Source organism: Trachinotus anak, unplaced genomic scaffold (genome assembly GCF_046630095.1).
Source record: "Trachinotus anak isolate AG129_WGS33_773 ecotype Australia unplaced genomic scaffold, CSIRO_AGI_Tana_v1 ptg000015l, whole genome shotgun sequence".
NCBI lineage: Eukaryota > Metazoa > Chordata > Actinopteri > Carangiformes > Carangidae > Trachinotus > Trachinotus anak.
In genome coordinates this window covers 2,322,526-2,336,640 of record NW_027273866.1, presented here as the reverse complement: position 1 = coordinate 2,336,640, position 14,115 = coordinate 2,322,526, and the positions used below count along the sequence as shown (strand labels likewise).

The 14,115-nt window shown below is 41.7% G+C and overlaps 1 protein-coding gene across 3 annotated transcripts in view; it reads right to left on the bottom strand.

Moving 5' to 3' along the window:
• Nucleotides 1-1,639: 1,639 nt before the first annotated feature.
• Nucleotides 1,640-14,115, bottom strand: part of LOC139632892 (regulator of G-protein signaling 6-like) — a 38,567-nt gene continuing 26,091 nt past the window's right edge. Inside the window, exons 5-17 of one of the 3 annotated variants that reach the window (XM_071498161.1) lie at nt 13,890-13,996; nt 12,448-12,499; nt 11,896-11,960; nt 10,100-10,176; nt 9,173-9,254; nt 8,729-8,803; nt 7,792-7,893; nt 7,474-7,646; nt 7,050-7,175; nt 6,615-6,801; nt 5,746-5,835; nt 4,234-4,293; nt 1,640-3,946 (exon numbers count right to left, since the gene is read on the bottom strand). In XM_071498161.1, the coding sequence (XP_071354262.1) occupies nt 3,896-3,946; nt 4,234-4,293; nt 5,746-5,835; nt 6,615-6,801; nt 7,050-7,175; nt 7,474-7,646; nt 7,792-7,893; nt 8,729-8,803; nt 9,173-9,254; nt 10,100-10,176; nt 11,896-11,960; nt 12,448-12,499; nt 13,890-13,996 (1,247 nt within the window). In that variant the 3' untranslated portion in view covers nt 1,640-3,895. Of the gene's footprint in view, nt 3,947-4,233; nt 4,294-5,745; nt 5,836-6,138; nt 6,232-6,614; nt 6,802-7,049; nt 7,176-7,473; nt 7,647-7,791; nt 7,894-8,728; nt 8,804-9,172; nt 9,255-10,099; nt 10,177-11,895; nt 11,961-12,447; nt 12,500-13,889; nt 13,997-14,115 lie in introns of those variants that run through there. The other 2 variants (XM_071498162.1, XM_071498163.1) reach the window with 2 other exon arrangements.

The following is a 14,115-nucleotide window of genomic DNA, read 5'->3' as shown; positions in this document are numbered from 1 at the left end:
GATCAATAGGTTGGAGTGACCCTCAGACTTTCTGAGCAGACAGAGAGGAAAAACACAGCTTGAGTTTATGAGAGCGGTGGTAGCTCAAGACTCTAAATAGGAACAAGACGACAAAGAAGCTCTGCTCTGGGGAGCTGGTATTGATCGGTAGGTGCTGCTTTAGAAATCAAAAGTAAGTCTATGGAAGTCATATCAGAGCAGCAGAGTCTGTCTGCAGAGAGGGATCCAAATGTCAACTGCAGATATAAGTAGAAAAGTGAGGTGTCTTTAAAATGATTGGAGGCAACATAAAGGAATAGTTTCATAGCAATGTGAGAGCTGGTTTCACATGGATCCTGTAACAAATCACTCCGTCACAGAGCAGAAATACAACTGCATTTAAACAGGTGCAAGAAAACAGAGCTTGAGGACAGGTGTATTATCTTCTTGCAATAGAGAAATGTTCAAAACATTAATTTTATAAAGGGATCAGTTGTGAATCACTGTAAATTCACACGTATGTTAAAGTAGGACACAAGTTCACGTTTTCTTCACTTATTTGGTTTAATACTACGTAGCCTTTTTCACTGGCCCATCCAGCGTTTGGCTTCTAAAAAGATGTAAAGGGGCAGCCCAGCGTTTCAGTATTACTTTTCCATAATATAGGGACTCGCAACAGACAATAAATAGTCAAAACTGAAGCCACAGAGGTCAAAATATTCTCACATCAGTCCCCAGTACAGGTCAAATCTTCCAAGCTTCTAGATCCCACATTTCCCATGATTCAATTGCCAATCACCTTTTCATTAGAACCTCCCTGCCTGGTAAATGCCAGTGTCTTTCAAACACCTTTGTAAAGCAGGATGTCTGTTATAAATTTGTAGTCCATTAAATATTTTTATGCCTCTGTGTCAGCGACAGCCAGAGCCAGAGGCATATTGTTTTCAGGTTGTCTGTGGGTCCATCCATCCCACTCTTGTGGTCCTGACATCTCAATAACACCTCAACAAAATTTCTTCAAATTTGGCACAAACACTCACTTGGACTCAGGGATTAACTGTTTAGACTTTGGTTAAGGTTAAGGTCACAGTGTCCTCAGAAAACACGGTTTTGGCCTTTTGAACGTAATGTCTTTGTGACGTCTTGAAGGAATTTCTTCAACTTTAGGTCAGTCAAGGTCAGTGTGACCTCACCAAACACTTTTAGCCAAATTTAACTCATAATTAATATTTTATATGTCTCTGGATAAACAGGGATGTAATCTGAAAGTAGTCTGAGTGGCAGATGCATACAACTGCAAGGCGATAATTCTAGTTTCAGACTTGACAAGGTTCCTGCAGCGTTTATTTGGCTGGTATTTATTATTACAATGCTATTTAATTTCCCTTTTAGCCAAGCTAATGGCATAGCTCTGGACAACAATGTTAGTGTGTCTGTTGGTCCCATACTTCCAGATGGAAATATTCCAATGACTATTGGATGGATAGCTTTGAAATTTGATGCCGATATTTAAGTCTATGAAACAAGACTACCAGGTCTCCCTTAAGTTAAATTCAAATAACTGTGCCAGAAGTGCTACTTTGTGAAAGGTGGCAGCTTTGTATTCTGTTGTTTCATAATGGGGCAGAGCAAAACACCAATAAGACAGTAGCACAGAGCAGACAGGTCCAGAGTTTTTATTATTTGGTACCCATGAATAGATATCAGGTGCTTGAGTGTTTTAGGGTTCCAGTAGTTATTTTGCTCATTGAGAAACTAAAAGCACAAAATGCCCTGAATATGTTACATGCATAGTAATGTGCCCATATCATAATAAAGTGTGCTTTTGGATAATGAAATTTAGCCAGTTTACATCTACAATGCACCCTGTACATAGTGTCATTGTGTTTGTGCTGAGAATAAACATTTGGTACATCGACTCAGGTTAAACATCTTTCTCTACCTTATAGTCAAGAGGTTATTGGTTTATGATAATAATGATAATTATTAATATGACCTGTACAGTGCATTGCAACGACCCTAATAGAAAAAGAATAGATGATTCACTCATTCAGCAGTGTTAGTCCGTCACTGTAGCAGTCACGGGCCTCATGGGGGAGCTGTGAGATTGAAATCTCTTTAGTCCGAGCGCTTTCCTTCTGTAGAAGAAGGTTGTAGCCACAGTGGAGCAGAGAGGGGTGAATGTTCAGTGTGCGGCGCCCATGACGGGTCAGATATTGTTCCCAGTTGCATTTCAGGGCTTTGATGTCCGTCCACTGAGGAGTGTTGCTCCAGTTCAGGGCTTTTCCCCATCTGTGCGCTGTCTTTGGAGAGTCAAACCATCTCACACTCCATTATGGTTCAATAACATGCACCATTTTCCCCAAAGTCATTGAAACACATGACACTATTAAACAGAGAGTCATGGCATATGTTTTGCCGAACAATAAAATGGACAGATTTCATTATTTTCAGAAAACAAAAGATGGGAAAATCATGCAGTACAAAAACAATAAAACATAAATGATCCCATATCGGGCAGCAGGCCTTGTAATATCTCCATGAATGGAGAACAACTAGTTTTGACATCATGATGTCCTTCAATATGGCATGAACACAACACAACACTCTGTTGCTGGTCCTGTGGTTTATCCACCACTAGATGGACCCATGGCACTGGAAACGTTGAAAACTACACTATAGTGGGAGCCCAAAAAGCATGTGGATGCTATTTCACACGTGACAGTGCACGCTAGAACGAAAGTAAACCTCAAATCACTGTGATTCACACCACCATGTGGGCCCTGTGTTGAAGCATCTCAGACATTTCTTCACACAAATGTTTGAAATTGAGTAATTTGACTGTGCAGCCTGTAAATGTTTGGAACTTGAAGCTTTGAAGCAGTGGACCAATCTGCCAACTGGAATAAATTCATCTTTGCCATAATTTTCATTACAAAGCACTGTTGCAGAGACGAAACATTACACCTCGACAAAGACATTTGGATGAAACATGCAACAGTGCTGTGTGGATGCTACATTAAGCCCTTATGCCAGATTTTGGAATGTAATGAAGCATGAAATATTAAACCTTCATCAATTTAATAGATGTAATTAAATAAAACTTATGGGAAAAACCAACTTTGTATACTTGTATTCTGCCAAAACTATGTTCACTATTTAACTGGCATTTCATGTGCTTTATAAGAAACAGATATAATAGAAATTTCAAGGTTATAAAAAGAGGTTGGATATATTTCTAAAAAAAAAAAAAGAAAAAAGAAAAAAGTGGTCTCACGTTTTATTTATTGCTGGCTGCCTTGTGAGTACCGAGACGTAGGTAAAATAGATTTGTGTCTGTGTTGATGTGCTTGTTTGACCCTTTTTATTTTGTTTAAGCAGGTATGTCTGAGTTAGGACTGGCCCCAGCTGCTTCAGGACAATTAAAGCAATTGTCAATTCATTATAGGTTGTGGCAAATAGCTTTTAAATGTAGTTTTTTGTTTTAATTTTTTTTATCAAAGAATATTGTTGCTTTTGATATCCAATAAACATGTATATAAAACAAAATGAAAACAACATAAACTAATCAGCTTAGTCGATAAGGAACCTAACAACCAGTTGGCCAACTAAGTGATGAAAAGAGGGCAGCCCTAGTCTGGATGTGCTTATACTGTATGCTGCATGCCATGTGGTGTGTTGGCTGAGGTTCCCTTTGTCAGCATTGTCTTTTGCTCAGTGCTTCCGTTTGGGCTGTTCACCCCAGCAGCCCCCAGTGCTGCACTAAGAGTATGGCAGCAGTCCTCGGAGCAGAGTCTGAGAGCCTCCACAGCAGCCCTGTCCAGCCCAGCTCCACTGTCTGTGCCCCTGCCCCGGCCCCAGTGTGGCGGTCACCCCTGCAACAGGGTCTGGCTGTGCCCCTCCAGCACAGGCTGTGTCAGGATGACTGCATCAGGCCTGTCAGGCGCTTTCCCGTCAAAGACTTGCCCTAGAAGGTCAGTTAAAATGAAAACACATTACTGGACTGAGATGCTGACAGTGGAAGCGCTTTATAGATCACACCGAATCTCTATCAGCAAGGTGACTATGTTGAAAATGCTAAGCTGCAACCATTCATGTGACTAGCATGTTATCTTATCGCCACATACACATCCTATTACAGGTCTAAAAGCCATGTACAATAGAGTGTAATATGGTTATAACTGCAAAAGCCACTGATAGTGAGCCAGCCAGTGTGGTTTGTGATATGAACAGCCCCAGCTCCAAATGACTTACCACACTGCGGGTGAACTTCTCCAAGGAGGTGCGGCGGCCCTGTTCAGTGTCTGCTGGCTGCTGTTTTGGGAGGGGGGGAAGCAGGGTGAGTGTTTGGGTCAGGTACGGGTGTTGACGAAGGGGGAGCAGTCGGGAGTGATGTTGTTAGTGGGGGGAAAAAAAGGGGTCAGGCATTGCAAAAATGAGGGCCGAGGACAATGCGGGAGTTGCATTTTTTAGGAAATGGTGTGGTGTCAGTGACAGGCCAGCAGAAGGAGCGGTGTCCAAACGGGACAGGGCAGAAAGGCTAGCATGAACAGAGGCAGCTGTGATTTGCTGAAAAGCTCTATATTACACAGTAACAGCTAATGAGTGCTTGTTTAGCTGTGCAAGTCTTAAAATGACACGAATAAGCTACAGGAGGTAAACAAGATTACATAAAACCAACAAAATCACTGCCTGCTACTACAATGTTACTTATTAGGTTGCATCTGTCAGCCACTTATATACTGTCCTGCTCTGTCATATTTATGTACTGTGTGTTGGTTTCTCTCTGTTTACAGAATGACTGTTGCTCCTCTCTTTCAGAGCAGTTTGTCTGTGTTTGGCACATGATGTCATGTTTTTCAAGACTATTCCCTTTAAATAATTTAGCATTTTTCTTGCACCTGCAGCTTGGGCACAGTGGTTTGTCATTTTGGGGGGGTCTGTCAGCACTGTAGTTCATGATGCTTTGAAAGCTCACATACAGTATCATATTGCTGATCGCCAGACTTTAGTTAGTGCTGGCAGAAACTATCAAATGACATTAAAATGACCCACCTTTGTAGCATGTAAGTGTGATCAGATTACCTCAAAGTGCAAGTTGTTTGAATTATTCTGCTTTCCCCATGCACAGTACATTATGGAAATGTCACTGACTAGTGGTGGAAGAAGTATTTTGATCTTTTCCTTAATGAAAAGTAGCAGCACCACAGTGCAGAAATACATATCAACATCAAAATGTACCTGAAGTACCAAAGGTAAAGGTACTCATTATGCAGAATGACCCATTTCAGGGTAACATATAATATTATTAGATTATAGTTATTGATGCACTGATATGTAAGCATCACTAATGTTGCAGCTGGTAAAGTTGGGGCTAATTTTAATTACACTTCAGTATATACTGCCAGGTGGCTAAATCTATAATCTGAATGTGCTAAATAATGTGTAACTGAAGCTGACTCATAAATGTAGTGGAGTGAAAAGTACAATATTTCCCCCCAAAATGTAAAAGTAGAAAGTAGAAAAAAAATAGAAACACTCAAGTAAAGTACAAGCACCTCAAAATTGTATGTAAGTAAATGTATTTTAAATGTACAGTGTGATATTGATTCTATATCTATCTCTTGACTGCATACACACAATAAATGTGAACCTGGAATGTCTTTTAAATCAGAAAAAGAATCAAACCAAAATAAGAAATGCAATAAAAGCGGCTAAGCTTCATAAAAAGAAGAGGTGACATCGGGGTCAGAGAGTGCAGCTCACCTTCTTTCTGGCTAACAGGAGGTCTTGGTAGATGTTGGATCGCAAAAAGCGTGCATAGCTGTCACTTTTCATTAGCTTGAATATGTGCTCCTGCAAGAGAAAGAAAAAGTGATGAGTGGCCTGGGTGATGCAGCAAAGAGAAGAGAAAGAGAAGTGTAATGAAATGAAAGGACTGATTATGGTAATGCACAGTATTCATGTGTGATTGGGGGGGTATGCTGACATGAGCAGCAGAGTCCTGTGAGACAGAGCTGAGTAATGTTCTGCCAGCGAGAGGCGTTTCACGTCACCCTCCACCAACCCACTTTGAAACCAGAGGAATCCATGGTGAACCGACCGAACAACCTATTCATGGCATTACTCGCCTCATTAGGCCCTGGCACAAACACACTCCGTCATTCTTCTTCTCTCCTCTCTTTCTATTCCTCCGTGCCCTCTCATTCATTCACTTGTGTAACGTGAGTGGGGTGGAAGGGTTCAGTGTTTCTGTGGGTGGATGAGAGAGGAAATGAATGGCTGAAGTGTGTGTGTGTGTGTGTTTTGTCAACAGGGCTGTAGTGGTGGGTAAACTCATCTGAACTTAGTGAAGGGACCTTTTTGCCTGAAAAACAGAGCTTATATTTGCTTTTAAGGCTGCCATATGTATTTTTAAATTTAAAGAACACACTGTAGACAGTAGAGTCGAATTAAAATGAAGTACGGCCCCACTACATGACTTTCTATGTAGCACTAGAGGTATATTGTTGTATTTACATGTACAGGTGCAGGCGTGTTAAAACTATACGTCTGGTGTTTGACTGTTGTGTTCATGCACTTGTGAACATGCATATCCGTGAATCCATCCATGAGAGAGAAACAACACAGTCCACCTGAGCGTCCTCGTAGCTGTATCGTCCGGGGTCTTTGAGGTTCTGGCTGGTGCGCTCGTAGCTGTGAGAGTCCAGGTTGATGGAGCTTGGCGCTCCCTCAGCCAGAAACTCCTGCCAGATCTCCTGCGCCCTGGAGGGCACGTCCTGGAGCGGCCGTCGCTTCAGATCCTGCACTGCTAACCAGAACCTACAACAGTGTCATATCTAGTCAGTCACAACCTCCCAAAAATATACAGTAAGTTAGAAAAGCTGCCTTTTTGTACTATATTCACTCTTATCATCTTAGCTGATGATGCCATTATTTATCTTATCTTGTTCATACATATATGCGTGTTAAGGATATATATGCGTGTTTTTCCTTTCTTAAGGAAGGAAAAAAATATTTTTTTTAAAATATGTGAAATAAAATGATGAAACAAGATCTGAATTTCTCACCGCAGGTTCTCTGAGCTGAACTCTGACTCTAGGAACTTCAGGAACTGGTCTCTTCCTGCTGGGTCCTTCAGCGCCTCCTCCAGAGAAAAGCCCCATTTCTTCACACGCTGCTGGCTGGGGTCACGACTGCTCATGATGCAACAGATTGGATGAGAACAAATTAGAAAAAAAAAGAAAATAGACAAGAGTGGTTTATTGCTTACAAGTCATTTTCCCTCATGGTCTGCAGAGAGCAGAGGCCCAAATGGCAGAGCACAGTCACCCTTTCATCTCATTTGAGATGAGATACAAACAGACAGATCCCTCCTAATTCAGGACAGCAACAGTTCATCAGAACTACGACCGCTATGCTCCACCTGATCTCAGTGTCGGTTTAAGGCATTGTCGGCTCCCAATGAACTCCCACAATCCAACATGTCCTCACCTTGCCTCCAAGTCCCAGAAACACGTGTCGTCACTGACCCAGGGGTTGGAGGGCTCGATGGCCGACACAAAGGGGTCGTATTCCATGAATTGCTCTGTGTAGCTCATCAGACTGTCGGCAACTTTGGAGACCTTCATGCAGTGTCTGTCCAGCTGGATGTTCAAGAAGGTGATCTGATGGAGAGGAAGAGAGAGACTAATGAGGAGGCTAAATAAGGTAGCAGCTCATCAGTCTGCATCCCCGACTGCCATTATGATGGATGGGTGAGGCGGGCTGCTGGTAATGACCTAAGGAGAAGACTGTCACACAGTGAGTTACCTCTTTCTGAACGTCCTCTTTGGTGGGCTTCCTGGTCGGCTGGGAGCTGATGTGGACAGGACTCGGCTGGCTCTGACCGTCATCTGGTACCCCATACACCGACTGGAAAGAGCGAGGAGAGAGACATTGATACCATTGGTGTTGTCTTGACAGACCAGGGACTCTATATTGTAGTTTGATGAATGTCAGGTTAATAGTTGTGGGACCAGGGCTGTAGCTGCTGTTGGCGTCATCACGACCTGAGTATTGTGTCAGGGATTTTTAGCTTTAACAACCTGAAGAGTTTAGATTTTACAATTTAACTGAATATCTTTTAATGTGACACACACACAAATTGCAATTATTAGTATTTATAATTATATATCATATTTGTTTTTTTAAAGTCTATATATCTAATTAAAAATCAAAAAATCAAACCAATTCTGTCAAATAATTTTATGATTTTTTTTGTTGATATTTTATAATTAAACAAAATCAAATATTTAGATTTTGTAATTTTTAAGAAAAAAAAACAAATTGTAAAATGTATATATTTTATTAAATAGATTTTATAAAAAAAGTATATATATTTTATAAGAAAATATAATCTATTTGTATAGATTGTTTGTTTAAAAAAAGAAATACAATATAATTTTATATTTCATAATATGTATCTTTAAAAAGTATATATTTTGTTGTTTCGTAATGTTTAATTAAAACATTTAATACAAATATATAACCCCCCTCAGTTAAATTGATAAAAATATTTTAAACTGAAATAAGCTAGCTGATAAAATTCTTCAGGTGGGTGGGGTGGTGCAGAGTGATTTAGATATATGACCTCAGTATTTCTAAAATCCTAAATGGGAAGATGGTGGGACGATAAGTTTGACAAACACCAGTGTTAAGATAATAAAATTAAGGTTGGAAAGCCAAAGTCCCAGTCTCCCCCGCTCACCTTTTTTACCCTGTGTGGGTTCCTCTCTCTTCGGCACTTGCGGATGTCCATCTCTGTGGTGTTGACACAGCCTGGCTGTGGGAGGCAGCAGGAGACAGAGTGTGTTTCTGGGTCAGATAACAGTGTTTCTCCATGTATTGTCTGCGCCTGTCCTCCTCACACAATACGATGCTGTTTCTCTATTCAGCGACGCCATGCTCACAAAAGGCTCATATGCAAAGTGACTGGCACCAAATCTGATTCTGCTACCGACAACAAAACAGGGCTGAACAGTATGTGGAGCTGAATCTGCCATTTTCAGGCTTTAAGTGCTAAAAGTGTCTACCTACATAACAACCCTTCTTTTCTTTCCTCCTTTTTTTGTTCAATTCAATTTTTTTTTTACAGTTGCAGCATCTGACCTTCTTTCCCTTTTCTTTTTTCATGGCTTTGCTCCTAACTCACCACTGGCCGATGGACGTCCCAGAATGCCCTCTCCTGGCTGTCCAGGATCTTCCTCTCTGCCTTATCCTTCTTCCTGTCAATCCTGCGAACAGAGGAAACAGGCCACTCATTTATGCAGCTCGCACCTCTGAAACATCAGAACAAACAGCATAATCTCAATAAATCATGCCTCAGAATTAAGGCACACACTCTCTGTCTGCCACACACACGCTGACACCACTGACAGGTCAGACTACAGAGCAAAAAGCTGAAGAGTGTGGGTCTTAACCTGTCTGCTCACTTCACCCAGCCATGCCCGGTGCTGCTGCTGGTGGGGCCGAGCTCTTACATAACTGACATTTACCGAGTGGTCCTTGCTTGGCATTGTTTACTCCACAGATGTAAGAAGGCGTATTGCTTTCCATATTGCCCCCACTTGTGTAAAACAGCAGTCACTTGTCAATGACATTTCTCTGAACATTTTCTACAGACAAGAGAGGGAAGGCCTTTTCTCACTCAATGACAGGAAGGATACTGCTGTGCTTACACATGCCAGCCACCAGATGGAAGTCTTATAAAAAAGAGAAGTTAGGTAGCAGTGCGTGTGTGTTTAATTCCATAGGGGAGTATTTGCTGTATTTAATGCATACACCCCTCCAGTCAAAGCAGGGCATAACATCAGAGCGTTGTTAATGAGGACAGCACTGGCCCAATGCCCAACTGGCACTACACTGAAGCATTTTCTCTCCCTTGGGGAAATAACACTTAAGCATATGTCGAGCATATGGCCAAAGGTTGGTGTTTTTATGTTTGAATGTATAAACCTAATTTCACCAACAATCTCTCCGTCCCCACAGCCTCCTACTGCAGGTTTGTCACGTTAGTATGACACTGACATCAGACGGCGACATGTTTGTGATTCACATGTACTGTACACACATGACTTACTTGACTTGAGCCTCAGCTTGCATGAAGATAAACTCCCATTTCCTGGCGAAAGCCCTCTGCAGCCGAGCAAGGTTCTCCTAGAGGAACCAATCAGGTACAGCGTTAGGAGAGAAGGTTATTTAAATCCAAGGCCTTTAGATGATTATGTTATCCATTCCCTGTGATGGCCCATCATAACTTTGGATTTACTGTTTCTGAGATGAGATGACCTCTGACTAACATGTCCCTGAACAAGTCACTGAACTGCTGATACCACACAGGTTTCATGCTGTTTTTGTACACACTACAATTGAACTAATCACTGCAGTCTTAAAGGAATAGTTTGATATTTTGGGGAATGCACTTATCCACTTTCATGCCCAAGGTGAGAAGATTGATACCACTCTCCAGATGTGCACTAAACATGAAGTTACAGCCAGCAGCCAGTTAGCTTAGCGTAGCACAAGGACCGGAAACAAGGTGAAACATCTGGTCTGGCTCTGTCCAAAGGCAACAAAAGCCAGCAAGTGAATCTAAAACTCACTAATTAACATGTTATATGTTGTTATATTGTAAGTGTAAAAATAGAGTTGTTGGTTTTATGGCTATTTCTTAGCTTGGCTTAGTATCTTCATGGCGCCTTGACATTTTGATATATCGATTAAACAATTGAGATATAATTAATTAATAGTTAATAGTGTAATAGTTAATAGTAATAGTTAATTTGTGAGCAGTATTTGCTCGTAGGTGGATTTAATTACTGGTGAAGACAGCCAGGCTAACTTGTTTCTAGTTTTTGTGTTAAGCCAGATGAACAAGCTTTTGGCTATAGCTTTGTATTTATGAGAGTGATGTCAGTCTTTTCATTTAACTCTGCAAGAGGGCGAACAACCAGATGTTCCAAAATCTTGATCAGTTCCTTTTAAATAATTTCCTGTTTCCTGGTACAATGGACTCTTAAAAGTGTAAAATAATTTTGTTTACATGGCTACATTTTTACAGGTTTCATTTTCACTAATATTACAAAGTATAGACTTTTAAAAATTGTGTCCATTCCAGAGTTGCTTTTTTATTGTTTATCTGTGATCTGAGACCAGCACGAGATGATCTCCAACAAAGGTCATGCCGCAAACTCATGAGTACACTGGGTGAAATTCAGCATGCCGTGATAAACTTTGCTTTGCTTCAAAAAAAAAAGTGCTTTAAAGCTCCATACTGTACACATATCAAAGCTGCATACGAAACTGTGTGTCCTTAATAACAAACCTAAACAAGCATCTGTCAAAGATACAGCACATGACCTCATTACAAAGAGAGAAAAAAGCGAGGACCAACTAGCAGGCATGTAACAGTGAGAGCAATGAGGCTTGGGGGCATAAAGTGACCTGAATAGGAGAGAAAGGAAGTCTACCGGACAATAGTTGCAGAGTAATTTAGAATATTTAAGTGCAGTGGATTGCTCTTGTATAACAGCAAGAGATCAGCACTACAGTTATGCCTCCCTTGACACTGTATTGATCTGCTGATGCAAAGTTGGCTTATAGATATTTTTGTTTACATTTTGGGGCCAGTAAATGACCACATCATATTCTGCCAAATGTTCCTGTGGATTGGTATAAGGTCTGTAATTTCATAAAGGCTTTTTGCTTTTGGCATTTCAAGGACCCAGAGGACAGCGAATCAGCTCTTCTCTACTTCAGCAAAGTGAAAGAAAACAGGAAATTCAGAGTGTCATCATATTATGATCCACACACGATGATAGCATTGAACTGAGAGCTTCCTGGCAATGAGCAAGAGCAAAATGACAGAGTACTTACAGCCTCGTAGTCAGCCAGCTCAAGCCTGGCTTTGTTCTGCATGGTGCGCTTGCACAGGTAGATGGCTGGAGGGGGGAAAAGAGTAAGAGTGAAGAGGGCAATAGAGTTCATGTGATGGGTCGTGTTCTTCGTACAAAACAAAAAAGTGTATTTCCAATGGACAGTGCTCTTTTTTTTTCACTGAGGTCTCAGCTGTGTGAACCATCACTAATGAATGTTATACAGGAGCAGGCAGGCGGTGTGTTGTCCTCTGAAATAACAAGCCTCGAGTAAATGCCACGCAGAGAGCCTGAGATGTGGTCATATCAGTGACTGTCCCTTTATTTTGTTAGGCTAATCTCATCCCATAAGGGTCTCTCCAGTGGGTGTTCCTCGGGGGCCAGATACATTACAGGGAAAGGCCCTGTGGATGGATACTCAGTGAGCGTCAACAACAGATCTACAGTATGAGCTGTGTTTCAGCTCTGGAGGAAGAGAGGCAGCTGAAGGCATTAGAGAGATCTCACTGGTTTGGAGATGGAGGCAAAAATTGATAGACAGTATGTGACTCACCATAGTCTGTATTCTCAGGCTCCCAACAGTTTGAAGGCCAGAAGTACGGAGACTAATGAAAGCAGAAGGGAATGAAACAGAAAGATTTTCTTTGTTTACTCATACAATCAGTAATACATTCTTTTCTGTCCATAAGAGTCTAGAAAAACAATAATGTTCTGCAATATGAACGTTGGAATCTCACTTCTCCCACCACCCACACTCCCACTGCACTTGTCTTCCACACAAAGTCAAAAGACGGCTCTTTGTTTGATAATGATCCTTGACATCCATGTGCTGCACATAACTGTCTGGGGAGCAATGGTAGCTATATTCTCCCCATCAATATTTAATTGTCTATTGCAACTGATATTACACATTCAAAGTTCATTCCAGAGCCCATTAATAATGAATCACTCACATCTATCATGCATTCTTAATAACAGGGCCGAATTAGAACTTGGCGGTACGCAACCACATATTTCACTTCCACTATTATTCATGATGATAATTAGTCTAAGAGCGAAAGGCTGAAGCTGATGAATGTGCTTGTTTGAGTGTAATGAACAGAGAGGTTAACATGCTCTCATTCAGCACTGTAATTCTAATTTCAACTCTGGGAGGATCAAGTTGATGTACAAGACTTCACATGTGCATGCACAAATCGGAGGAATTTGTGACAAACAGCAGGAGACAGTTGTCATTAAATCTGGGTCATCTACCAGTATAGTATCTATTTTTAGGCTAGCAAGGAAAAATACCCCTGTCACTACTCCTTACAGCATGGCTCTGGAGACCGGCCAATACGTTTGAAATGCATCATGGACTCTTTTGAGAGGTTCTGATGACGTGGGCCTGTTGCATCACGACAACATCAGAGGAAATATTTTTAGCTGCGGCTGAATGAGCAAGTGTGACACACGCTGTCCTCCCTGCACAGGCACAATAATGGCTTTTAATCTCGAGCAATAGAGGTGAAGATAAATGTATTCAGAGGTAGATTGAGGGGGAGGAGCAGGGGTAGGCTGGTGACAGAGAAAAGTGCAGAGCCAGCGCGCAGCCAGCTCAGTGCTTCCCATAGGGGAGCCTGCCTACTGTAGCTGGCTGGGCAGATTAAGATTCTAATGGCCCAGTCACAGTAATGAGTCATCGTGGAGCCCATAGCCATCAGTGGGACCTGTCAGAGTTCATGCTGGATCAGATAGAGCAAAGAAAAAAAAACACCCCTCCAACAAGCTGGCCCACAAGCCCTTTTCTGCATCCCACCTCTGCTCCGACGCAGCGTCCAGCAGGGATAGAAAGTATCGACCTTGGTGGGATGAGTAATAGGCTTAGGAAGGATTGCTCTCGTTAGCACCACGCAGCAAACACAACCCTCTGATAACTACCATCATCTCCTTATTCTACATTCAAAGGCCTCCAAACACGTATCATGGACTCTCCCATGCTGGATGTTTCTATACCTGAAAGCGATAAAGGGTTCCATCGTCTTTAAGCGTCAGGACGTGGTCAGAGATGGGGAAGATGTAGCCATGCGCAGCGATCAGACTCCCAAGGTGGATGGCTTCAGCTGTGGACAAGAGAGAAGGCATACAGATAAAAGAGGGGGACTGTGCTTTGAAAATTGCCTTCTTCTTCAGTCGAGCTCTATTGTACTTTAAACCTAAAGATAGATTTTTCAGCAGGCAT